The 21,919-nt window shown below is 35.1% G+C and overlaps 1 protein-coding gene across 4 annotated transcripts; it reads right to left on the minus strand.

The window, feature by feature from the left end:
- Nucleotides 1-16,526: 16,526 nt before the first annotated feature.
- On the minus strand, nt 16,527-20,354 carry LOC112771501 (phragmoplastin DRP1E). Of its 4 annotated transcripts, XM_072224130.1 has the most exons (9): nt 19,872-20,269; nt 19,173-19,328; nt 18,901-19,099; nt 18,439-18,489; nt 18,292-18,353; nt 17,783-17,873; nt 17,632-17,696; nt 17,287-17,481; nt 16,527-16,904 (listed from the first exon to the last, which is right to left on the minus strand). In XM_072224130.1, the coding sequence occupies exons 5-9, from the start codon at nt 18,313-18,315 to the stop codon at nt 16,791-16,793; spliced, it is 489 nt and encodes a 162-aa protein (XP_072080231.1). In that variant the 5' UTR covers nt 18,316-18,353; nt 18,439-18,489; nt 18,901-19,099; nt 19,173-19,328; nt 19,872-20,269; the 3' UTR covers nt 16,527-16,790. The 4 variants fall into 4 exon arrangements, with proteins under 4 accessions (XP_072080231.1, XP_029150992.1, XP_025672051.1 ...); XM_029295159.2 differs by having other exon boundaries at nt 18,978-19,099; nt 19,173-20,217; XM_025816266.3 differs by lacking the exons at nt 16,527-16,904; nt 17,287-17,481; nt 17,632-17,696; nt 17,783-17,873; nt 18,292-18,353 and having other exon boundaries at nt 18,978-19,099; nt 19,872-20,354.
- Between the last annotated feature and the right edge of the window lie 1,565 nt (nt 20,355-21,919).

Consider the following 21,919-nt stretch of genomic DNA (forward strand, 5'->3'; position numbering starts at 1 on the left):
CGTAAGACATCATTCTATTGATTCCGAATTTGTCTCCTAAAAATAATAGTAGACTTTAAAATAGACGAATGAGAGGATTCGAGAGGTTGTCAATGCCAATTTTAGCAACATGCTCCTAAATTTAGTTGATTTATTAAATTCTTCCCCTCACATGTTTAATTTTTTTTTTAGAAAAAGAAAATTCTGTTTATATTTTTTGTGAATTCTTGTAAATTGGAGAGAGGGGGATTAATTCAATTAAGAGTGTAATGAATTTTTTTTATTTGGTGGTTGTATGAATGAGTGTATTATTATTATCTTGAGTTTATTGACAATATAATGGTTCAATCACATTTTTTTTATGATAATTATTTATGCAGTTAATGTCAAAAGCAATTTATTAAATATAAATATAAAATTATTTTATATTGGTAGTAGATTAAAATTAAATTTTTATTATCTTATTAGAAAAAAGTTTGAGTAAGATGACAAATAAATTCTTAATAATTTATATTTTAAATATATTAGTTCTTATAGAAAAAAATACTAGTAAAGTCTTTCAGTATAATAAATGTGGATAAGTTAATTCAAATTAACATCTTCTATCCTAATCATAGGAGCTAATTTGAAGGTAGTGTGTCTATATTTACTATTTTGAAAGACTTTATTAGTATTTTTTTTTTCTTTAAGAGACTAATTTATTTGAAGTGTAAATTCTCAGGACTTATTTGCCACTTTATTCAAATTTTTTTCTAATAAGATAATAAAATTTTAATTTTAATATACTACCAATATAAATATTTATAGAATTATTATGAGATTTTTTTACTCAATTACTATTAATTTTAGAATTAATTACTTAAATACCACTCTTTTAAATCATATGATTTATTTTTATACAATAATAAACCATTTCATTTTATAGAAATTTTTATGTTTCTTAAAGTGTTTCTCAAAGATGGTTTTGTACTATTTTGGTTTGGCTAATTATTTTTTAAGGTTGAACTCCCTACCAAATAATATACATATTTGTGATGAAAACCTACGATGATTTCAGTGGCTAAGAGAAGGGGGTTGAATCTTAGCCCCCTTTTTGCTTGCTAACACTTGCTGGACTTAGAGGAGACTTTTCTGTTTTTAGCTCATCACTTCACACGAGACTTTTTCTTTTGTCTCGTCCCTAGCCACGAGACTTTTCTTTTTGTCTCGTCACTTGGCACGAGATATTTTTGGATTTTGCTCCTGTGCAGTAGAAACAAAAATGGACGGAGTAGAAAAGAGAAGAAGATTACACCCAGATATATCCTGGTTCAGCTGCTAAGTGCAGTGCAGCCTACATCCAGTCTCCATCACAAACATGATGGAATTTCACTATAATCAATATGATTACAAACTGTAAAGTGCTAACCCAACTTACAAGGGGATTCCCACAGAATCATGAAACACAACATAGATGAACAAAGGAACTCTAAGATATCTATGGCTTTTTCTTTTAATTTTGCACTCTCTGCCTTTTTCCGCTCTATGGCTTTTTCATACAAACCTTACTGTTTGCCTTTTTCCATGAGACTCAAGACATGACAAAATTAAATAGAAAAATACTTAAACAAAATACATTGAAGGAGAAGAGAAAACTGTTAGCTCAGGTAGCTCTAAGAATTCTGTGCCTTGCACTCTCAAACTTTCTCCTTGCTTCAAACAGTGGCTGTTCTCTCTTTTTATAGAAGAGAGAAGCCTCCACTATTGAAGCCAAAAACCAAGCCAACTTATTCTTCCTTCAAGAAACAGAACCGGTTCGGCCACATAGAGAGAGAAGAGATAACCATGCAAAACCCAACATGCAATTACCTCTAGTCCTTTCTTGATCATCACTCTTCATTAATCTGAGCTCTCCATCCTTGGCTTGCTCTCCAAGATGGATTTCTGGCCCTTGATGCTTCATGATGATGATGACTTCATCTGCTTCAATCTCTGCCTCTACCATCACTTCGCCACTCTAGCTACTTCCTGTGGTGGTTGAGCAGAATCAAAGACAAGCCATGCCTCCAAGAATCTCCTCCTTGCTGGCCGAATCTTCTTCTTCCTTTTTGAGCATGAAGAGCTCAAGATTACCTCACTAAATCTAACTATATTTGGTGAAAATCTCAGCCACAGCTCATTTTTATTTTAGTATATTTTCTTGCCATCTTCATGATGGTCTTGAGACGAGCTCTATCTTCTTTTCGGTGAGTAGGTGTAGCTACCATGGCTTTCATTATTTCCTGGTTAATGTCCGAAGAGAAGAAACAGACGAGGGAGAATAAACAACTTGGAAAAAGCAATTCAATGTAATAAACATATTACACAAGTAAAGGTTGCTTTTACTTCCCTTTGCTGAGAGGCGTGCATAGCTATCATAGCAATCAAATCAATCTTCTCTCACTTACTTATGTTCCCAATGCTTAAATTAAATTTGAAATCCATCAAAGAGAGAAATGAAATCCGTTGAAGGTGTAAGGCAATGGTAACATTTGCTTTCCTGGTGAATTTTGTTTCGGATCAAGCAATGGAATCATTCATCAAAATTAAAATTGGGCTTGGTAGTAACAACATTGATTTTGGCCCAATAATATTTTGATTCAGGCTAAGTATTGGATCACTTAGCAAAGATTTATAATTGGGCTTGTAACCACAAGCATTAAGTCTGGCCCGACACAAGAACAATAATTAAGCCAAACTTCATTGATTAATATTTGAACCAATGCTAAGCAAAAATTCACACTTGGGCTTGTAATCATTTATATTTTATTTTCGGCCCAATTAAAAACCTGCACAGCAAAATTAATTTAATTAATATATCAATAATAATTAGATTAATAATTTTGCTGTTAATAATGTTTGATCATCATTAATTTAATTTAGAGTTTTTCAAACTCATCAATCTCCCCCTTGATGACAAACATTATTAAAATTGAAATGGAAAGAAATTTAAAAAATTGAGTATAAGTACTCCCTTTGAAAATTGAATTTCTCCCCCTTTCTAAATGTCACATGGCTCCCCATTGATGTATGCTTATTTTACCAAGGGAAGCACTAACCTGTAACATTTTAAACAAGCTTCAAGAACAATGTTATTTAGCATATTATATGTTGCTAAATGCTTGATTTATGAGCAGTTTTAAATTGATAATCAAAACTCATTTGATATCATAAACTGATTTTCTGCTTAAACAACATAATCAATTTATTTCGAAGAAAAATATTGCTGTTCAAAAATTTTTTTTTCAACAAATCAGAGCAATCATGGTTATGGTAGGAAAAATATTTTCATCAACATGATATAATCTTTCCAAACACAGCAACTTTCATCATTTCAAACTAAAGGAACTGCCAAAAATAAATCCAATCATCAATCATTCTATCAAGGTAATTCAAATATCTTACAAACACATATTTCACCAAGATAATCATCAAGTAATGGCAGTAATTAAAGTAGAACCGAATGCTATATTAACAAAACATCATCAAACATAATCCTAATGCATTTTCATAATGCATTATCCATCATCAACAAGGGTGATCATGAACTCTCAAAGAGAATTTCATCCCCTGTTTTCCAGTTTCAATTTTGGATCAATTTCTTCCCCCTTTTGGCATCAAGGGGCATTATGTACCTGCAGCAAGAAAGCATTGGCAATACAACAAAATATTCATAAAATGCCAAATATGTCAAAGTGTCAAGGAGCAGTGAGTATCAAGTCATGCTTCTACAAAAGAAAGATTGAGCCTAATCATGCCAATATCAAATAACATAAAACAACAGTCATCAATCATCTGATAGATTAAGATCAGATTCCTCAGCGCCTTCTTTACTATCATCTCCCAGATCCTACTTAAGACTTTCTAGCATCAGACCGACCCTATCTTTGCATCTTTTCCAAGCTTTCTCGCTGTCATAAGCTAGCTTACGGGCCTCTTTGTGAGATTGAACCATCATGTCTGCCATGTTGGAGAATTCACCCAAGATCTGTTTGATGGATTCGGCTGTTTTGGAAGATTCTGGCCTGCCCTCATAGTCACTATCGGATGCAACAGATTTGCGCCCTTTGGTTCCCTTAGTCGCTCCTCCTCCTTTGATTGAAGACACCTTGTTCTCTACAGCCTCATTCAACAGATCAACTTTAAAGTATTCAAAAATTCTAGTTAAAAACATACCATAAGGCAGGTTAGCCTTTTTGGTGCTTCTAACAGAATCCCACATATGCCTAATCATAATATAACCAAAGGATATCGGTGTAGAGGTAACCAAAGCAAATAATATGAGACAGTCAGAAAACGTTACTCGGTTGTGTGAGCCGCTTTGGGGAGTCAGAATGTGGGTGATGATTTAGTGAATCAGAGAGTTGACTAGTCCTAGAGCTTTGTGTGTTGGAGTCGTTCCATGCAAGCCAGAGAGGTTCTCGCAAATGTGCTGAAGAACCGTTTTGTATGAAATGCCGACTTGTGTATCCCATTTTTCTGCCATGTACGCTCGTGGTCCTTCATCCTTGAAGCCCAGGACCGCTCCAATGGTCTCAGAATCAAGGGCTATTTGAACCCTTTTGACATAGGAATGAAGAGAGCCGTCAATAAGTCGCATATTGGCGTAAAATTCCCGGACTAGGCCAGGATAGACTGGTTTCTGAATGAGAAGAAGTGGCTTCCAGTTGAGGAGTTCAAACAAAGAGGAGATGTTGATGCCTTTGTTAGTGAGAGTGTCGAGGTTGACAAGGTAGGTTGCACACAAATGACGTTTTTCTATAACTTCATTGTGAAACTCAAATGAGGCACAAGAGTTGAATCTGCTCGGATCATAATGAGAGTGAGTCTTGCTGTACTTGTTTTTGAATTCCAGGGATTCCAAATTTGGAGGTTCGGTGGTGCTGTTTAGTGCAAAACCCTTGGTTTTCTGTGAGCTTTTTTCCGGAAATAGTTCTCTTTGGTGATGAAGGTGGTGGTGAATGAATGGGCGAGGTATGAGATTCTTCCTCTTCCTCAATGCGGGGCTCCTTATTTTTCCCGCTTCTTCTTCTTCCAGAACTCTTCTGTGCTATTGCTTTCTTCCTCATAGCTTCGGTGTGCTTGGTTGGGGGTGAGGGAGAAGATGAAGAAGTAGAATGTATGTGGATGTGAGTGTGGGTTTGAGGGGTTGATGGTTTTTGAGAGAGAAGGATTCTTTCACTCTTTCTTGGCGCGGTTTTCTTTTTCATGGTGATGGAAGAATGGAATATGAAAGATTGATGAAGTAACCGAATTGAGTGAGGGAGAAGCAAGGTGAGTGACACATTAAATGTGGATTGGAGAGAGAGACTTTGGTGGAGGTAATGACCATTAGTGGACGGTTAATGACCATTATGGTGTAGTTATTACCCAAAATGATTCCCTTTTTATTTTTGAAATCAAAAACTGAAAAGTTGTTGCCTTAAATCAAGGGATTAGATGGAGAGAGGGATTTGATTTGACAATAACCACTTCCAAAAAGATATGATGACACAAGGAAGAGGATTCTTATTTGCATAGAGAGATAACTAACATAACGGCAAAGTGGGGTCAAGAAAATTTGGTGGGACCCATGAGAATTCACTTTAGACACTGTCTCCCCCTTGATCACAGCCCTTCCAACACTTCTAATTTTATCTCGTCCAAACCTACGAGACAAAACTGAACAGAATCAACTTTTCACAATTTATCAATGAAACTTAAATCAAACATTCCCAAACTTTTTCTCAGGGCACAGAATCTGTCTTCACAGAGGGATTTTGTAAAAATATCAGCAATTTGGTCTTCAGATTTTACAAATTGAATATCAATAGTACCCTTTTGCACATGTTCCCTAATAAAATGATATTTTATCTCAATGTGCTTGGTTCTTGAGTGCAGAACCGGATTTTTTGAAATGTTTATAGCACTCATATTATCATAAAATAAGGGTATACTATTGATTTTTAAATTGTAATCTTCCAATTGTGTTTTTAACCAAATTAATTGTGAACAACATGCAGATGCGGAAATATATTCAGCTTCAGCTGTAGATAGAGCCACTGTGGCTTGTTTCTTGCTTGACCACATGTTGAGTGAGCTTCCAAGGAAGCAACACATGCCGGAGGTGCTCCTTCTATCCACTCTATCTCCTGCATAATCTGCATCACAAAACCCTACTGCACAAAAGTCATCAGATTTAGGATACCATAGCCCATAATTACAAGTTCCCTTAATGTATCTAATAATGCGTTTAACGGTCGTAAGATGGGATTCTTTTGGGTGAGATTGAAACCTTGAACATACACCCACACTTTGGACAATGTTCGGTCTAGAGGAGGTAAGATACATAAGTGAACCTATCGTTCCTCTATACCTTGTTTCATCCACATCTTGGCCATCATCATCCTTTTCAAGTTTTGTATTAGGATGCATTGGAGTTCCCATTGATTTGGAATTTTCTAGGACAAACTTTTTGATAAACTCTTTAGCATACTTTCCTTGGTAAATAAAAGTGCCACTAGGAGTTTGTTTAATTTGGAGGCCAAGAAAGAAAGTAAGCTCTCCCATTAAACTCATCTCAAACTCACTAGTCATGAGTTTTCCAAACTCTTCACATAAGGAAATGTTGGCCGATCCAAATACAATGTCATCAACATAAACTTGAACAAGGAGTATATCATCATTAGATGCTTTAATAAATAAAGTAGTGTCGGTGGTACCCCTTTGAAATTGATTTTCCAACAAGAAGGCACTTAGCCTTTCATACCAAGCTCTTGGAGCTTGTCTAAGACCATAAAGGGCCTTAGTTAGTTTGAAAACATGATTTGGAAATTCTTTATGCTCAAAACCGGGGGGTTGTGCCACATACACATCTCTATCAATAAAGCCATTAAGGTAAGCACATTTAACATCCATTTGAAACATTTTGAAACCTTTGTGGGCGGCATAGGCAAGAAGCAACCGAATTGCTTCCATTCTAGCTACCGGAGCAAAAGACTCATCAAAATCTATACCCTCTTCTTGATCATAACCTTGGGCCACTAATCTAGCCTTGTTACGAACAACTTGTCCATCCTCACCAAGTTTATTTTTGAATACCCACTTAGTACCGGTAACTTTCTTACCATCCAGATGAGGTACTAGTGTCCAAACCTTATTCTTGTCAAATTGAGCAAGCTCTTCTTGCATTGCTTTAACCCATGATGGGTCCTCAAGAGCTTGTTTGACATTGTTGGGCTCTATTTGTGACAAGAGAGCAAGATTGCTAGGTTCGGTTTGCCTTTTGGTGGATGATCTTGTTGTTACTCCTTGAGAGGGATCACCAATGATGAAGTCATGAGGATAACCCCTCATGGACTTCCATTCTCTAGGCTTTCGGGCAGGTGTAGAGCTTTGATGAACTTCTGGTGGTCTCACTGTTTCAGTTGCTCGTGCCTGCTTAGGAGACAAAATGGAAATGTCTCCTCCATTCTGACGAGACAAAACTGGACTGGCAGATTCTTCATTCTGAATAGATTTGGGATTTTCTTTGCTTGTTCCAGCTTCTTCATCATCTGAATCATTATCTATCACAGTACTGGGAATTAAGTTAGAATCACAAAAAGTAACATGTATGGATTCCTCTATAGTCCTATGCTCCTTGAGATAAATTCTATAGGCCTTGCTTGTGGTGGAATATCCAACAAACATTCCTTCATAGGATTTTGGATCAAACTTTCCAAGATTTTCTTTATTATTAAGCACAAAATATTTGCATCTAAAAACATGAAAGTACTTAAGATTTGGGGGGTTCCTTTCCATAGCTCATAAGGGGTTTTCTTTAACCCTTTTCTAATGATTGTTCTATTCAAAATATAACATGCTGTGTTCACAGCTTCAGCCCACAAAAATTTAGGAATTTCATTCTCACATAGCATAGCCCTAGTCATTTCTTGAAGGCTTCTATTCCTCTTTCAACCACCCCATTTTGTTGGGGGGTTCTAGGACATGAAAAATTATGAGAAATTCCTAAGTCATCACAGAATTTTTCAAAATCTTGATTTTCAAATTCTCTTCCATGATCACTTCTCAAATGGGCAATTTTCAAATCCTTTTCGTTTTGAATTTTCTTGCAAAGAGTGGAAAAGGCATGAAAATCATCATTTTTATGAGCAAGAAAAAGTACCCAACCAAATCTAGAGTAATCATCTACCACCACAAGGCCATAGTGTTTACCTCCTAAACTTTGAGTTCTAGTAGGACCAAAAAGATCAATATTTAACATCTCCAATGGCCTTTTGGTTGAGATTTCATCTTTTGATTTAAAAGAGGATTTTACTTGTTTGCCCAATTGAAAAGCATCACAAGTAAGATCCTTATCAAACTTGATGTTTGGAATACCTTTAACCAATTTCCTTTTGACTAGCTTAGAAATTTGGTACATGCTAGCATGTCCCAACTTTCTATGCCAAAGCCATTTTTCAGATTCAAAAGATGTAAAACATATTACATTTTGTTCCTTTAAATCCTCAAGAGTTAATTCATACACATTGTTGCATCTTTTGGCTTCAAATAAAATATCCCCAGTTTTCTCGCAAACAACCAAACAAACAAACTTCTTAAAAATAACATCAAAACCTAAATCACCAATTGACTAATACTAAGTAAGTTATGTTTCAAACCATTTACAAGAAGAACATCGTTTATACAAGATGAAAAATTTTTACCAACTTTTTCAACAGCCACTATTTTTCCTTTTGCATCATCACCAAAAGTGACAAGTCCTCCATCATACTCATCAAGCTTTATGAAGAAGGTTGTCTTTCCGGTCATATGCCTAGAACATCTGTTGTCCATATACCACATATTCTCCTTCCTTTTGGATGCTAGGCACACCTACAAAACAAGCTTAAGAGACCTTAGGTATCCAAATCTTTTTGGATCCTTTTACGTTAAACCATCTTCTATGTCCTAAACCATTGTAATAAAAAACAACTTTACAAACTTTATCACCAATCATTCTTTCACCAAAGAAACATTGAATAGGAAAGTGTCCATTTCGATTGCATAGCCTACAAAATCTTGGAGTTGCTGTTTTGTTAAAGTAGGTTGGGTCTTGATACCTTGTATCATTTGAAGATGAAGCAATGTTTTCAAAATGATATTTTTCAGATTTATAAAACCCCAACACAGCTTTATCATAAAGAGGTTTTTGACTAGCCAAAATTTGATTAAGATTTTCAGAACTTTGTGTAAACTTGGCTAAGTCTTCTTTAAGCCTTTTAACCTCTTTAAGCAACTCTTCATTTCTTTTAAAACAGTCTATATATGCAAGGACAGAATGGTCACTTTCACAGCTTCTAATTTGGGCTCTTAACTGCTTATTTTCTTCAACAAGATCACAAGCAGTTTTGGCCTCTCTCACTTTCTCTTTTAGAAAACTGTTTTCAGCTTTAAGAATGGTGATTTGTTGTTCAAGTTCTTGATTTTCCAACAGAAAACATCTTATTTTTTCAGAAAGGTGGTCTATCATAAGATGAAGATCTTCAGTGTTAGGGTTATGAAAGACTACCTGATTTACATGATCTGCCATGAGACACGGTTGTGACTTGGTCTCCGATTCTTCATCATCATCATCTAAGTCATTTTCCAAATCTTCCCATGAGGCCATCAGTCACTTCTTCTTTCCCTTTTTCGGCTTCTCCTCCTTCTTTAACTTGGGACAGTCAGATCTGAAATGCCCCATTTCCTTGCAATTGTAACAGGTTAATTTGCTAAGGTCTTTCTTCATCTTCCTTGAGCTGCTGCCTTTGCCTTTGAGCTTCACCATTTTCCTGAATTTTTTTGCAAACAACACAAACTCATTTTCAGAAGAGTTATCGCTGGATTCATCATCCAGAGGGTTAGTCATAGAAGAAAAAGCAATTCCTTTCTTTTTTGAATCTTTTTTCAAATAGGTGTTTTCAAAAGCAAGAAGATTTCCTCTCAAATCATCAAGTGTCATGGAATCTAAGCTACTGCTCTCAGAAATAATTAAAGCTTTTGTTTCCCACTCTTTTGTAAGACATCTCAACACTCTTCTCACTAGCACAGATTCAGAATGTGTAATTCCCAGAGCATCTAAGCCAACAATGATGGCGTTGAACCGTTCAAACAGTTCATCAATGGACTCTCCTTCCTTCATTGCAAACATTTCATATTCTCTGTTCAACATGTCTGTCCGAGTCTTCTTTACAATGGTGGTTCCTTCATGAGTGATTTGTAGCTTGTCCCAGATTTCCTTTGCCGTTGTGCATCGTGATACCCGTCGGTACTCCTCAAAGCTGATAGCACAGTTGAGCAGGTTTATTGCGTTGGCATTTAACTCTACCTTCTTCCTATCTTCTTTGGTCCATCTTGCTTCCGGTTTGAGGGAGACTACTCCTTCAGCATTTGTGGTAGTTGGAAATTGGGGCCCTTCCAGGATAATCTTCCAAAGTCTGTAATCCACTGCTTGTACAAATATCTTCATCATCTCCTTCCAATAGGTATAATTTTTCCCATTGAAAAGAGGAGGTCTGTTGCTCGATTGACCTTCAGTCAGATTATAGGACACCACATTTGCGCCACTGTTTTCTGCCATAAGGATCTTTTCTCCAAGCTGCAAAGCTTGATCTCTTTGAGACCAAGCTCTGATACCAATTGATGGTTTCAGTGGCTAAGAGAAGGGAGGTTGAATCTTAGCCCCCTTTTTGCTTGCTAACACTTGCTGGACTTAGAGGAAACTTTTCTGTTTTTAGCTCATCACTTCACACGAGACTTTGTCTTTTGTCTCATCCCTAGCCACGAGACTTTTCTTTTTGTCTCGTCACTTGGCACGAGATATTTTTGGATTTTGCTCCTGTGCAGTAGAAACAGAAATGGAGTAGAGAAGAGAAGAAGATTACACCCAGATATATCCTGGTTCAGCTGCTAAGTACAGTGCAGCCTACATCCAGTCTCCATCACAAACATGATAAAATTTTACTATAATCAATCTGATTACAAACTGTAAAGTGCTAACCCAACTTACAAGGGGATTCCCACAGAATCATGAAACACAACATAGATGAACAAAGGAACTCTAAGACATCTATGGCTTTTTCTTTTAATTTTGCACTCTCTGCCTTTTTCATACAAACCTTACTGTTTGCCTTTTTCCATGAGACTCAAGACATGACAAATTAAACAGAAAAATACTTAAACAGAATACATTGAAGGAGAAGAGAAAACTGTTAGCTCAGGTAGCTCTGAGAATTCTGTGCCTTGCACTCTCAAACTTTCTCCTTGCTTCAAACAGTGGCTGTTCTCTCTTTTTATAGAAGAGGGAAGCCTCCACTATTGAAGCCAAAAACCAAGCCAACTTCTTCTTCCTTCAAGAAACAGAACCGGTTCGGCCACATAGAGAGAGAAGAGATAACCATGCAAAACCCAACATGCAATTACCTCTAGTCCTTTCTTGATCATCACTCTTCATCAATCCGAGCTCTCCATCCTTGGCTTGCTCTCCAAGATGGATTTCTGGCCATTGATGCTTCATAATGATGATGACTTCATCTGCTTCAATCTCTGCTTCTACCATCACTTCGCCACTCTAGCTACTTCCTGTGGTGGTTGAGCAGAATCAAAGACAAGCCATGCCTCCAAGAATCTCCTCCTTACTGGCCGAATCTTCTTCTTCCTTTTTGAGCATGAAGAGCTCAAGATTACCTCACCAAATCTAACTATATTTGGTGAAAATCTCAGCCACAGCTCATTTTTATTTTAGTATGTTTTCTTGCCATCTTCATGATGGTCTTGAGACGAGCTCTATCTTCTTTTCGGTGAGTAGGTGTAGCTACCATGGCTTTCATTATTTCCTGGTTAATGTCCGAAGAGAAGAAAAATATGAGAGAGAATAAACAACTTGGAAAAAGCAATTCAATGTAATAAACATATTACACAAGTAAAGGTTGCTTTTACTTCCCTTTGCTGAGAGGCGTACATAGCTATCATAGCAATCAAATCAATCTTCTCTCACTTACTTATGTTTCCAATGCTTAAATTAAATTTGAAATCCATCAAAGAGAGAAATGAAATCCGTTGAAGGTGTGAGGCAATGGTAACATTTTCTTTCCTGATAAATTTTGTTTCGGATCAAGCAATGGAATCATTCATCAAAATTAAAATTGGGCTTGGTAGTAACAACATTGATTTTGGCCCCATAATATTTTGATTCAGGCTAAGTATTGGATCACTTAGCAAAGATTTATAATTGGGCTTGTAACCACAAGCATTAAGTTTGGCCCAACACAAGAACAATAATTAAGCCAAACTTCATTGATTAATATTTGAATCAATGCTAAGCAAAAATTCACACTTGGGCTTGTAATCATTTATATTTTATTTTCGGCCCAATTAAAAACCTGCACAGCAAAATTAATTTAATTAATATATCAATCAAAATTAGATTAATAATTTTGCTATTAATAATGTTTGATCATCATTAATTTAATTTAGAGTTTTCCAAACTCATCAACCTATTTCAGGTTTATAATGGATTTTAAAATAGCATCATTTTGTTTTTTACTCATAATAATTGTACTCTTGATTTTTAAAATTTATTAAAAAATTAATTTATTTGGATATCCAAATATACTTTCATCATATTCAAGGGATTTTGTTCTCTTTTCTTAGTCATTTATACTCGTGCATATGCTTGGCATTTCATTGAGGCATTTGAAGCTTTATCCGATTTGCCAAAGTTGACACAAATAGCAACATTTTCTTGGGTTTCTTTTCTTTCTTTTCTTTTTTAATTTAACAAAAATTAAATTTTAAATTTTTACACCATAAAAATTTTGATATTATATTATAAAATTACTTTTAGAAAAATATATTTTTTTAATAAAATAGTTGATTCTCTCTTAAATGATCGATCGAATCCATACTAAAATTTAAGTAACTTATTAACATATTCTAAATTATCTACCAACAAAAATATAACTTTAGCAGTTAAAATTAATTAATCTGCTTTTTATTCTTATACAGTTATACCTGTTTTGTTTCCACAGCTTTGTGTAGTTTAATTTGTCACTTTTACTTTTGGGCGCATCTTTGAATTGGTATACAAAAATTAAAAGATAAGTGGCCATGTTATGGTTATGCTATGATCAAAATTGGTGACATTCATTCATGTATTTACTATTTAGAGAAATATTTATGTCTTATTTTATATTAGAGGGAGATTACTTTATTTAATATTTACTATTTAATATTTAATATATACAAACAATGAATTTATGTGTCTTATTTACTATTTAATATTTATTATTTACAAACAATAAATTTATAGATTTGTGTAATCTTTTTAAAAAATATTATTTTTACAATATATTATCTATTTTTTTGTTGGTATAAACTCGATCCAAAATAAGAGAGATAATGTGTATGATTTATCAATCACTTCCTTCGGTGTCCCCATCAAGAATAATAAAAAATCATAAATAAAACAAAATCACACACAAAAAAAAAGAAATGTTAGAAGACAATATTAATTAATCATCATAAATATTTTTAATGATGTAAGATGATATCTAATGATGTAAAATTAATCATTTTTTTATGATTAAATACTGAAATTTCAATAGAAGTCCTCTAAACTTTCTCCAAAACGAATATCCTAAAACCCAACAACTAGGACACACGAAAAGTAATCCTCATACCAATCAACAAAACTTAAAACACCTGACAAAATATTAAATAATAAAATAACTCCTTGCATATTGTGGCTGCAACCCCTCTTTTTCCGTCAATCTCATCCATTTTGTGCTTCCCTTTGTTATATCCCTCCATCCCTATTCCTCTTAACTTTTCTTGTTTAATACTTTTTGCACCCACTCCTTCCTTAGCTTTGAGAATGAGACTCCACATATCACTTCTTTCATCCCTGCTACAATGATTATATCCTCATGCCTCTCTCCATTATTTGATGCCACTAAGCTCTTCCATTGATTAATGTATTGAAACTGCATTTTGAATTCCAAGTGTTGTCCATCAAAAGAATAAGAAATTTATTATAAGGAAAAAATAAGAAAATATATAACATGTATTTTCTTTAAAAACAATTAAACACATTTCCTTGGCAATAAATATCAAAATATATAACTTTGAACACCCTTCTTTTATAATTAATGACAATAAAACATATTTTATTAAAATTATTTTTAGTATTCATAAAAATTATTTAACAATTATTTAAAAATAAAAGAAAAATTTAAAATTTACATGAATCATAACAAAGACTTTTGTATTTTGATAACTGCTTTTTGTTCTTTTTCACTTTAATTTTTGCATATCAACATGTATATATTTTGACTAAAAGTATTTTTAAAAAATTAAAAATTATTTGCATATCAAAATTTTAATTTAATATATACAACTTCGAGCCAAATAGATATAAAGATCAAACCTATCATGGTATTGTAGCTGTAACGAAATACAATGGAGATATTTCAGTATTCATCAAATATCAGCATGAATTTAAATCAGAAAGAATGTATATACGCTGTTATACACCACCATCTTCAGCTTCTTGTAAAGATGAGTATGCGAAGAAAGTGCAAGTCAGGATATTTTTTAAATAAGCTATATTTGTATGTATTAAAACTAGAGTATTATGGACTCAACTAATTACTTGTCCAATTGTTGGTGTGCTCTCCCATAATTTCAAGAATACGCAGTCCATGTCATGCAAATCACCCACGAAATGGATTTGCCTACAACTTCGAGGAGCCACCCATGAAATGGAGAGATAACCGACAAATCTGCGTGGAAGTCCAACTCAACTATGACATCCACAAAATGGGACATGTCAGTGGCGGCGGCAGCGAAATGGACATTACAGCTGAGGCGACCACGAATTGAGTCAAGGCGTGGCTGACACACGCGAAATGGATCATCTCAATTGCGGCGTCCACGAAATGGCCACAACAATGGCGGCAGCAACGAAATGGTATATAGGTTTTTGTTGAAGGCTGCAAGTTTATAGTGCATCAGTACCGTACATGCATGCATTGGGTGCATGGGGTGGTAAGATTGGGGTTGATGAATTGGTGTGTATATAAAGGGCAGACGGGGTAAGGGACCAAGTGCTTCATGCATTGAAAAATAGTGGAAGAGAGAGTTAAGAATTGTAAACCGTGGAAAAGAGGGAAAAAAAAGTGAGTTTTGGCTAATATTTTTGTACTATGGTTTGAATATAAAAGTGTAACATGGGCGATGGTAGCGGTATGAACGTGGAAGAAAATCTTAATCGGTTAGACAAAGTACATATTGCCGTGCATTTGATTCATAAGGTTAGTGTCATGTGTGGTTAATTTTGTTATTAGTCTCTATTATTATTTAATATTTGCTAGCGTAAACTTAAGTGTGGTATTCCGATTTCGATGTTGCAATCCGCACGTGTTCTAACGCTGCATGACACACTTGTTGATGTTTTCACGTCGGAGCCGGTGGATCCAAGCATGGATCTCAGACGGCAGAGACTTGAACCATATTTACGACGAGTAGGATTCTATTATGCGTCATTAATAAGGCGTTTTGAGTTTGACAATCCGCTGATAAGTGCATTTGTTGAACGATGGCGACCCGAGACGCACACATTTCATCTCCCGTGGGGTGTGTACCATAACACTAGAGGATGTGGCTATGCAGTTAGGGTTACCCATTGATGGCGAGCCTGTTAGTGGTACTCTAAGGTCATGGAGCAAGTTTCACCAGAGAGATATATGGCAATGGTGCGAAGAGCTACTTGTTGATTTTCCACCAGGACATGTAGCTACTTGGTGCGAAGAGCTACTTGGTGAGTTTCAGCCTTATGTTGTACTTCGCTGTCCCTACATGTCCGGGTGGAAAATCACCAAGTAGCTCTTCGCACCATTGCCATATATCTCTCTGGTGAAACTTGTTCCATGACCTTAGAGTACCACTAACAGGCTTGCCATCAATGGGTAACCCTAACTACATAGCCATATCCTCTAGTGTTATGGTACACTCACCCCACGGGAGATGAAATGTGTGCGTCTCGAGTCACCATCGTTCAACAAATGCACCACTACAAGATTTTTGTTTATTTGTGGCAGTTTTTTTTCTTATTTGTGGAGGTTTATAACCCCCACCAAATGATTTGTGGAGGTTTCCAAAACCCCCAAAATTTGAGGTGCCACGAGGTCTTTTGTGGGAGTTTTTAAAAACCTCCACAATCTATTTAGTGGAGGTTTTGTGTGTGTTTAGTGGGAGTTTTATATTGAATTTTTGTGACAGTTTTAAATCACTTTTGTGGCAGTTTAAAACCTCCACAAATTGATTTTTTATTTTAACAAAATTAACTATTTTGTGAGATTTTCAAACCTCCACAAACCTGTAATTATTTATTTATTTTTAATTTTAAATCATTCATTAATCTCATCTCATTTACATACTCTCATCTCATTAATTAGCTACTTATCAATTATAAAATTTTCTATCAAAATTCAACACTAATGGTGAGTTTTGCACGGATCAAAATACACATAGATCAATTCCAAAGAGCTTCCATTCATAGTTATTTTACCCCAATACAACCAAGAGGTATATATTACAAGAACAAACATGAATCTAGAATTAAATTGCACTACATGAGAGTTACAATCTTATCCAGATTGGGAGTGCCCTTAAAAAATTGAGCAATTGAAGCAGGTTTGTTTTCCACTAACTTATAATAATATCCACAAAAAACAAGGCAGTTTTATACCTAATATGAAAGCTCAATGAAACTACAAAGAATTTTACAGTAACTAAACCTCAAATGAACTACTTGTTTCCCATATAATTGAAGCTGTTTGAGAAACAGCAACAGCATTTGGATCAACATTTTGAGTACTCTGAGCTATTTTTGATAGAGCTGTAACCTACATGTTAAATTGGAAGACGATAGAGATTATTGTATTTACCAACATGCACATAAATACTAATTGTTATATCAGAAAAATAGAACTTAGTTGCATCCCACTTTGGAAAATAAATCCAATTTTCAGAATGAAGCAAAAATGTAAATGAAACATAAATGTAGTGTAAATAAATACTATGATAAGATTCATACACAAAATACTAACCTTATATAGATTTAATTTGTTAAATTAAGCCAAATGTAAGTGAAAAAAAATACTAGGTATAATACTAGGTATCTGTGCCCTAATTACCGATTCCAAGTACTGTAAAAAAAATCTAACATAATTATGCTGGCTCTATCTCTTTAAGAGAATGAGAAATAGCAGCTACCAGAGACCAAACCTGAGAGAGAAGTTTTGCAAGGTATTCTGAACCCATTTTATTTGCCAAGTGCCCGTACTCAGGACTGGTGGCAAAATACTCTCGCTCCTTGCGCCTAGAAAAAATCATATCAACGTTTCTATTGATATCAGCTTGGGATCGATTTACTATACCAACCCAAGGATGTTGCAGACGATAGGATCTTCCTTCAAGGACCTTGATGCAATAAAAGGGTAACATCACAGAGTAAATTATAAGATTAGTCTCACAGGTTCAATTTTCAAACTTCCAAGAATTTCAAAAGGATATATTCAGCTGCATGCACGTGCACACACACACACACAGAGAGAGAGAGAGAGAGATTACATCCAATGCATTAGTTCTTTTGTCCATTAAATCCAGCTTTGTCAACACTCCAAATGTTCTCTCACCTGGACAGGTTGCAGATAGGAAATTAGTGAAAAACAGATGTCAGGGCTTCAAGCAAAAGGAACAAACAATTACTCCATGTAAGTACCTGATGGCTCCACTTCCCTTGCAATTTTAATAGCATCAGAAGTTGCTATGTCTTGATTGGCCAGAGATATTGCCAGTATAATACAATTAGGCTGTCAAAACGCATTAAATATTGGTTAATGGCATCTCAATTGCAGACTAAATGATTCATCAACAATATGAAGTCATAAAATGGTTCCCAGAGGCAGAGAGAAACACAATAAAGGTGTCTTTTTGGAATCAAGGAATTCATAATTTGTCACCCAGTGCAATAATAAATATAAGAAAGAAAAGCATGCTAAACGAAAACAAAAATCTAAATCTAAAATTCAACACCAGTATAAGAGGAAACAATAAAAGCATTGCAATACTACAAATAAGTCATTGACTCCCTAAGTCTTTATGACCTTATCAAAACAATCTACACAAACTGAAGAAGTACCCTTTTATATTTTTCAGTTTTGTCTTTTATATATATATAAAATACACACACACACACATATATACATTCTTAAAAAAATTTCATTTTACCTTCTCAATGTAAGACCGGACCATATTTTCAATGTCTTGAACAATACTCTCCTGCTGTCCTTCTGTAAATGGCATAGTAATCAATGACTGCAAACTATAGAGGAGCGAAATATCATACCGTATAAAGCAATTGAATGCAAATCATACCTACAACAACTTTAGTCAACCCTGGTAGATCAACCAAAGTTAGGTTGACAACTGCCCAAAAAACAGAGAAAAAAAAGGATAATTTAATTAGGGGAAAAACAAAGAACAGAAAGAATAGTTATGTAATAGCAAATGACAATTTAACTACTAGTTCCAGCTTATGCAATATGATAACAATTTACAGGAATTTAAATACAAATATAAATAACAAAAGAAAGAATAGAAATATAATATACAAAAAGAAAATAATAAAGGGAAAAAGACGATGATGCAAATTAAATAAATGAAATTTAAAAGCTTTTAAGAAGTGCTATTGTTATAATCTATTTACGTTCCCATGAAAAAGAAATGTTAACAATGAAGCGACTCATCGGAAGAATTTCTTGAATAAGGAGGTCTTCACATTGGTTTTGTCACAGCAAAGAGGAGTAGAAAGAGTATAGTTATATCTGAAGGCATTACAATTTCTTAATTGCAGAAGATCGTATAAGTGCTAATCTCTGAATTGAATACAGTGAGGAGGATAAGGGTCCTCTGACTTGTTAGGGTGGTGAGAATCCAGGAAAGCCATGACTGAAAATTTCTTCTCACAGAACAATCTTGCTAGCCTTTCTGATTTATTGATCATTCCTGATATCTGCCTATTGGCTTCTCTTGGAGCCTGAAAAGCAAGTAAATCAATCACAAACACACATGTAGGGTCTCAAATCTGAATACTAGTTAATAAAGAATACCAGATTTCCAGAACCAACAGTATAGAATCCATTTATGATGTCCACAAGAACAAGACCATTGACAGTGGCTTCGGTTAATACCACTGACTCCTGCTCCAGAGGAATCTCATTCTTGAGGAGCTCAACTGTTTGTGACACCATACTCCCTTTCCCGCACTAGCAAGTAATATGAATTTTCAGTTAAAATCGGTGAGTAACTATTACATGCTCACTTCATAATTATATGATAGTCATAGCAGTGTACCTACATTCACTAAGGCAAATTCACAAACATGTTCTACTCATGGTTCACCATATCTCAAACAAATTATACTGAATTCAAAGACCAATCCTTTTTTTCTCACTTGACCAAAATTAACCACAAAGAATTGCATACTAAATTCCCCACTCTATGTATTATATGCCAACTTTTCTTCAAATAAGATTCAATACTTTACTCAATAAAATTTATAATTTAATTTACTGTTAGGAAGAACATAACCATGTCCTCCATATACATAAATGAATAAATCAATAAAAAGGTTTTCCTAACGAGAAGAGCTGCCAAATTAGCTTAAGCACGAAGATATCACCTACCACTACCAGTCAATGCAAGTCATACGCAGAATCAAACATAGTATATAGATTCAATTTCTCAAGTTTGGCTACTAGACGAAAATAAACAGCACTAAAAGCAAAGAACAACGAAAATAGTGAGACCAGAGGAGGCGGCAAGCAGAGGAGGCAACTGCGAGAAAAGAATGACACCATGATGAGCAACGACAGATCTGGACGGCGATGCGATGATCTGCGACAAAGGACTGAGCAGAGGAGGCGATGGTGAGAAAAAAATGACACGACGATGAGCAACGGCGGAATGATCAGAGGAAGACGGCGAGCAACGACATTGACATAGAAGCTTGATGGCGGCAATGACGAGGACATGAACGGCGACAGTGGCGAGCTTACTCTCCCTCTGATCACGAACACTACAGCGAGCTTAATGGTGATAATGGCGGAGATGCGGCGAGTAGATCTAGGGTTCAGATCTCAAATTTTTTTGTTCAATTCTAAATTTGTTTGGACAAGTTTTTATTTAGAGTGAAATTTATTTGGGCTTATAATAATTTAGAGTATAAACATTTGTTTAGATGATTGGACTTAAAAATTTTTAAATTTTAACTAGTAGTAATTAATGGGAGTTTTATATTATGCCACAAATAAAAAATATTGGGGAGGTTTTAAAAAACATCCATAAAAAAAGTCCCATAAATAAATAAAAATCTTGTAGTGCACTTATCAGCGGATTGTCAAACTCAAAATGCCTTATTAGTGACGCATAATAGAATCCTACTCGTCGTAAATATGGTTCAAGTCTCTGCCGCCTGAGATCCATGCTTGGATCCACCGGCTCCGACGTGAAAACATCAACAAGTGTGCCATGCGGCGTCAGAACACGTGCGGATTGCAACATCAAAACCGGAATACCACACTTAAGTTTACACTAGCAAATATTAAATAATGATAGAGACTAATAACAAAATTAACCACACATGACACTAACCTTATGAATCAAATGCGCGGCAATATGCACTTCGTTTAACCGATTAAGATTTTCTTCCACGTTCATACCATTACCATCGCCCATGTTACTAAAAACTTGCAGCCTTCAACAAAAACCCATACCATTTCGTTGCTGCCGCAATTGTTGTGGCCATTTCATGGGCGCCGCAATGGAGATGATCTGTGCCAGCCACGGCTTGGCTCAATTCGTGGTCGCCTCAGCTGTAATGCCCATTTCGTTGCCACCGCCACTGACATGTCCCATCTCGTGGATGCCATAGTTGAGTTAGACTTTCACGCAGATTTGTCAATCAATCTCTCCATTTTGTGGGTGGCTCCTCGGAGTTGGTAGACAACCCCATTTCATAGGTGATTTGTATGACATGGGGCTGTATATTCTTAAAATTATTTTCATGCATGCGTAATCGAGGAATTAATGGTTTTTCTTTGTTTATTTTAATAAAAAAGCCCTATCCCGCATTAATCTTTGACCTTTTTCATATTTATGTAGGGTGGAATTTAGTGGCATGCATTTTATGACTTGCTAATTGCTATTTAAGTCTTAATTCCATTGCAATTTCAAAATTAGATAAACACATGTATGTACGCACTACAATAAATTCGGGCTGACAATTCTTTAAAAACGTTGCCTATAATACGAAAAAGTGTTGCTTTTGATCAAAGACAACACTTTCTGACAAAACGCAACGCTTTTTGGGGTTGGCTATACGGCCGTTACCTTTGGTCTAAGCCAACGCTTTTATGTATCAAAGAGAACTTTTTTTATGGCAACCTTCAAAAAACGTTGCCTTTTCTACAAAAAAGGCAACTCTTGGAAAGGGTTCCCTTAGAGCACCCAAAGACAACGCTTTAGATAAGACTTTATGTCAACACTTTTTACGAGTTGTATTTACATAAAGCAACACTTGTCCAGATTTTTTTTAAGTTGTCTTTTCATATACCTAAAGCAACACTTGTCCAAATTTTTTTAAGTTGCCTTTTTTATAGACCTAAAGCAATGCTTATCTAAGTTTATTTATAGTTGTCTTTTTCTAATATCTAAAGCAACACCTTATTGAGTTTTTCTTAAGTTCTCTTTTTTTTTATATCTAAAGCAATATATTTTATCTTTATTATATTTATATGACATTTAAAGGAACAATATTTAAATATTTAAATTCAATTAAATCAATATAACAAGAGAA

Source organism: Arachis hypogaea, chromosome 18 (genome assembly GCF_003086295.3).
Source record: "Arachis hypogaea cultivar Tifrunner chromosome 18, arahy.Tifrunner.gnm2.J5K5, whole genome shotgun sequence".
NCBI lineage: Eukaryota > Viridiplantae > Streptophyta > Magnoliopsida > Fabales > Fabaceae > Arachis > Arachis hypogaea.

What these genes read in the sequence shown, in the direction of transcription:
- LOC112771501 (XM_029295157.2), bottom strand. Translation starts at nt 20,096, where the DNA reads ATGTCCTCGTCATTGCCGCCATCAAGCTTCTATGTCAATGTCGTTGCT. An exon ending in TCTGCTTGCCGCCTCCTCTG is followed by an intron (nt 19,329 to 19,871) that starts GTCTCACTATTT and finishes ATTACTTGCTAG; the next exon opens with TGCGGGAAAGGGAGTATGGT. An exon ending in CTGTTGGTTCTGGAAATCTG is followed by an intron (nt 19,100 to 19,172) that starts GTATTCTTTATT and finishes CTTGCTTTTCAG; the next exon opens with GCTCCAAGAGAAGCCAATAG.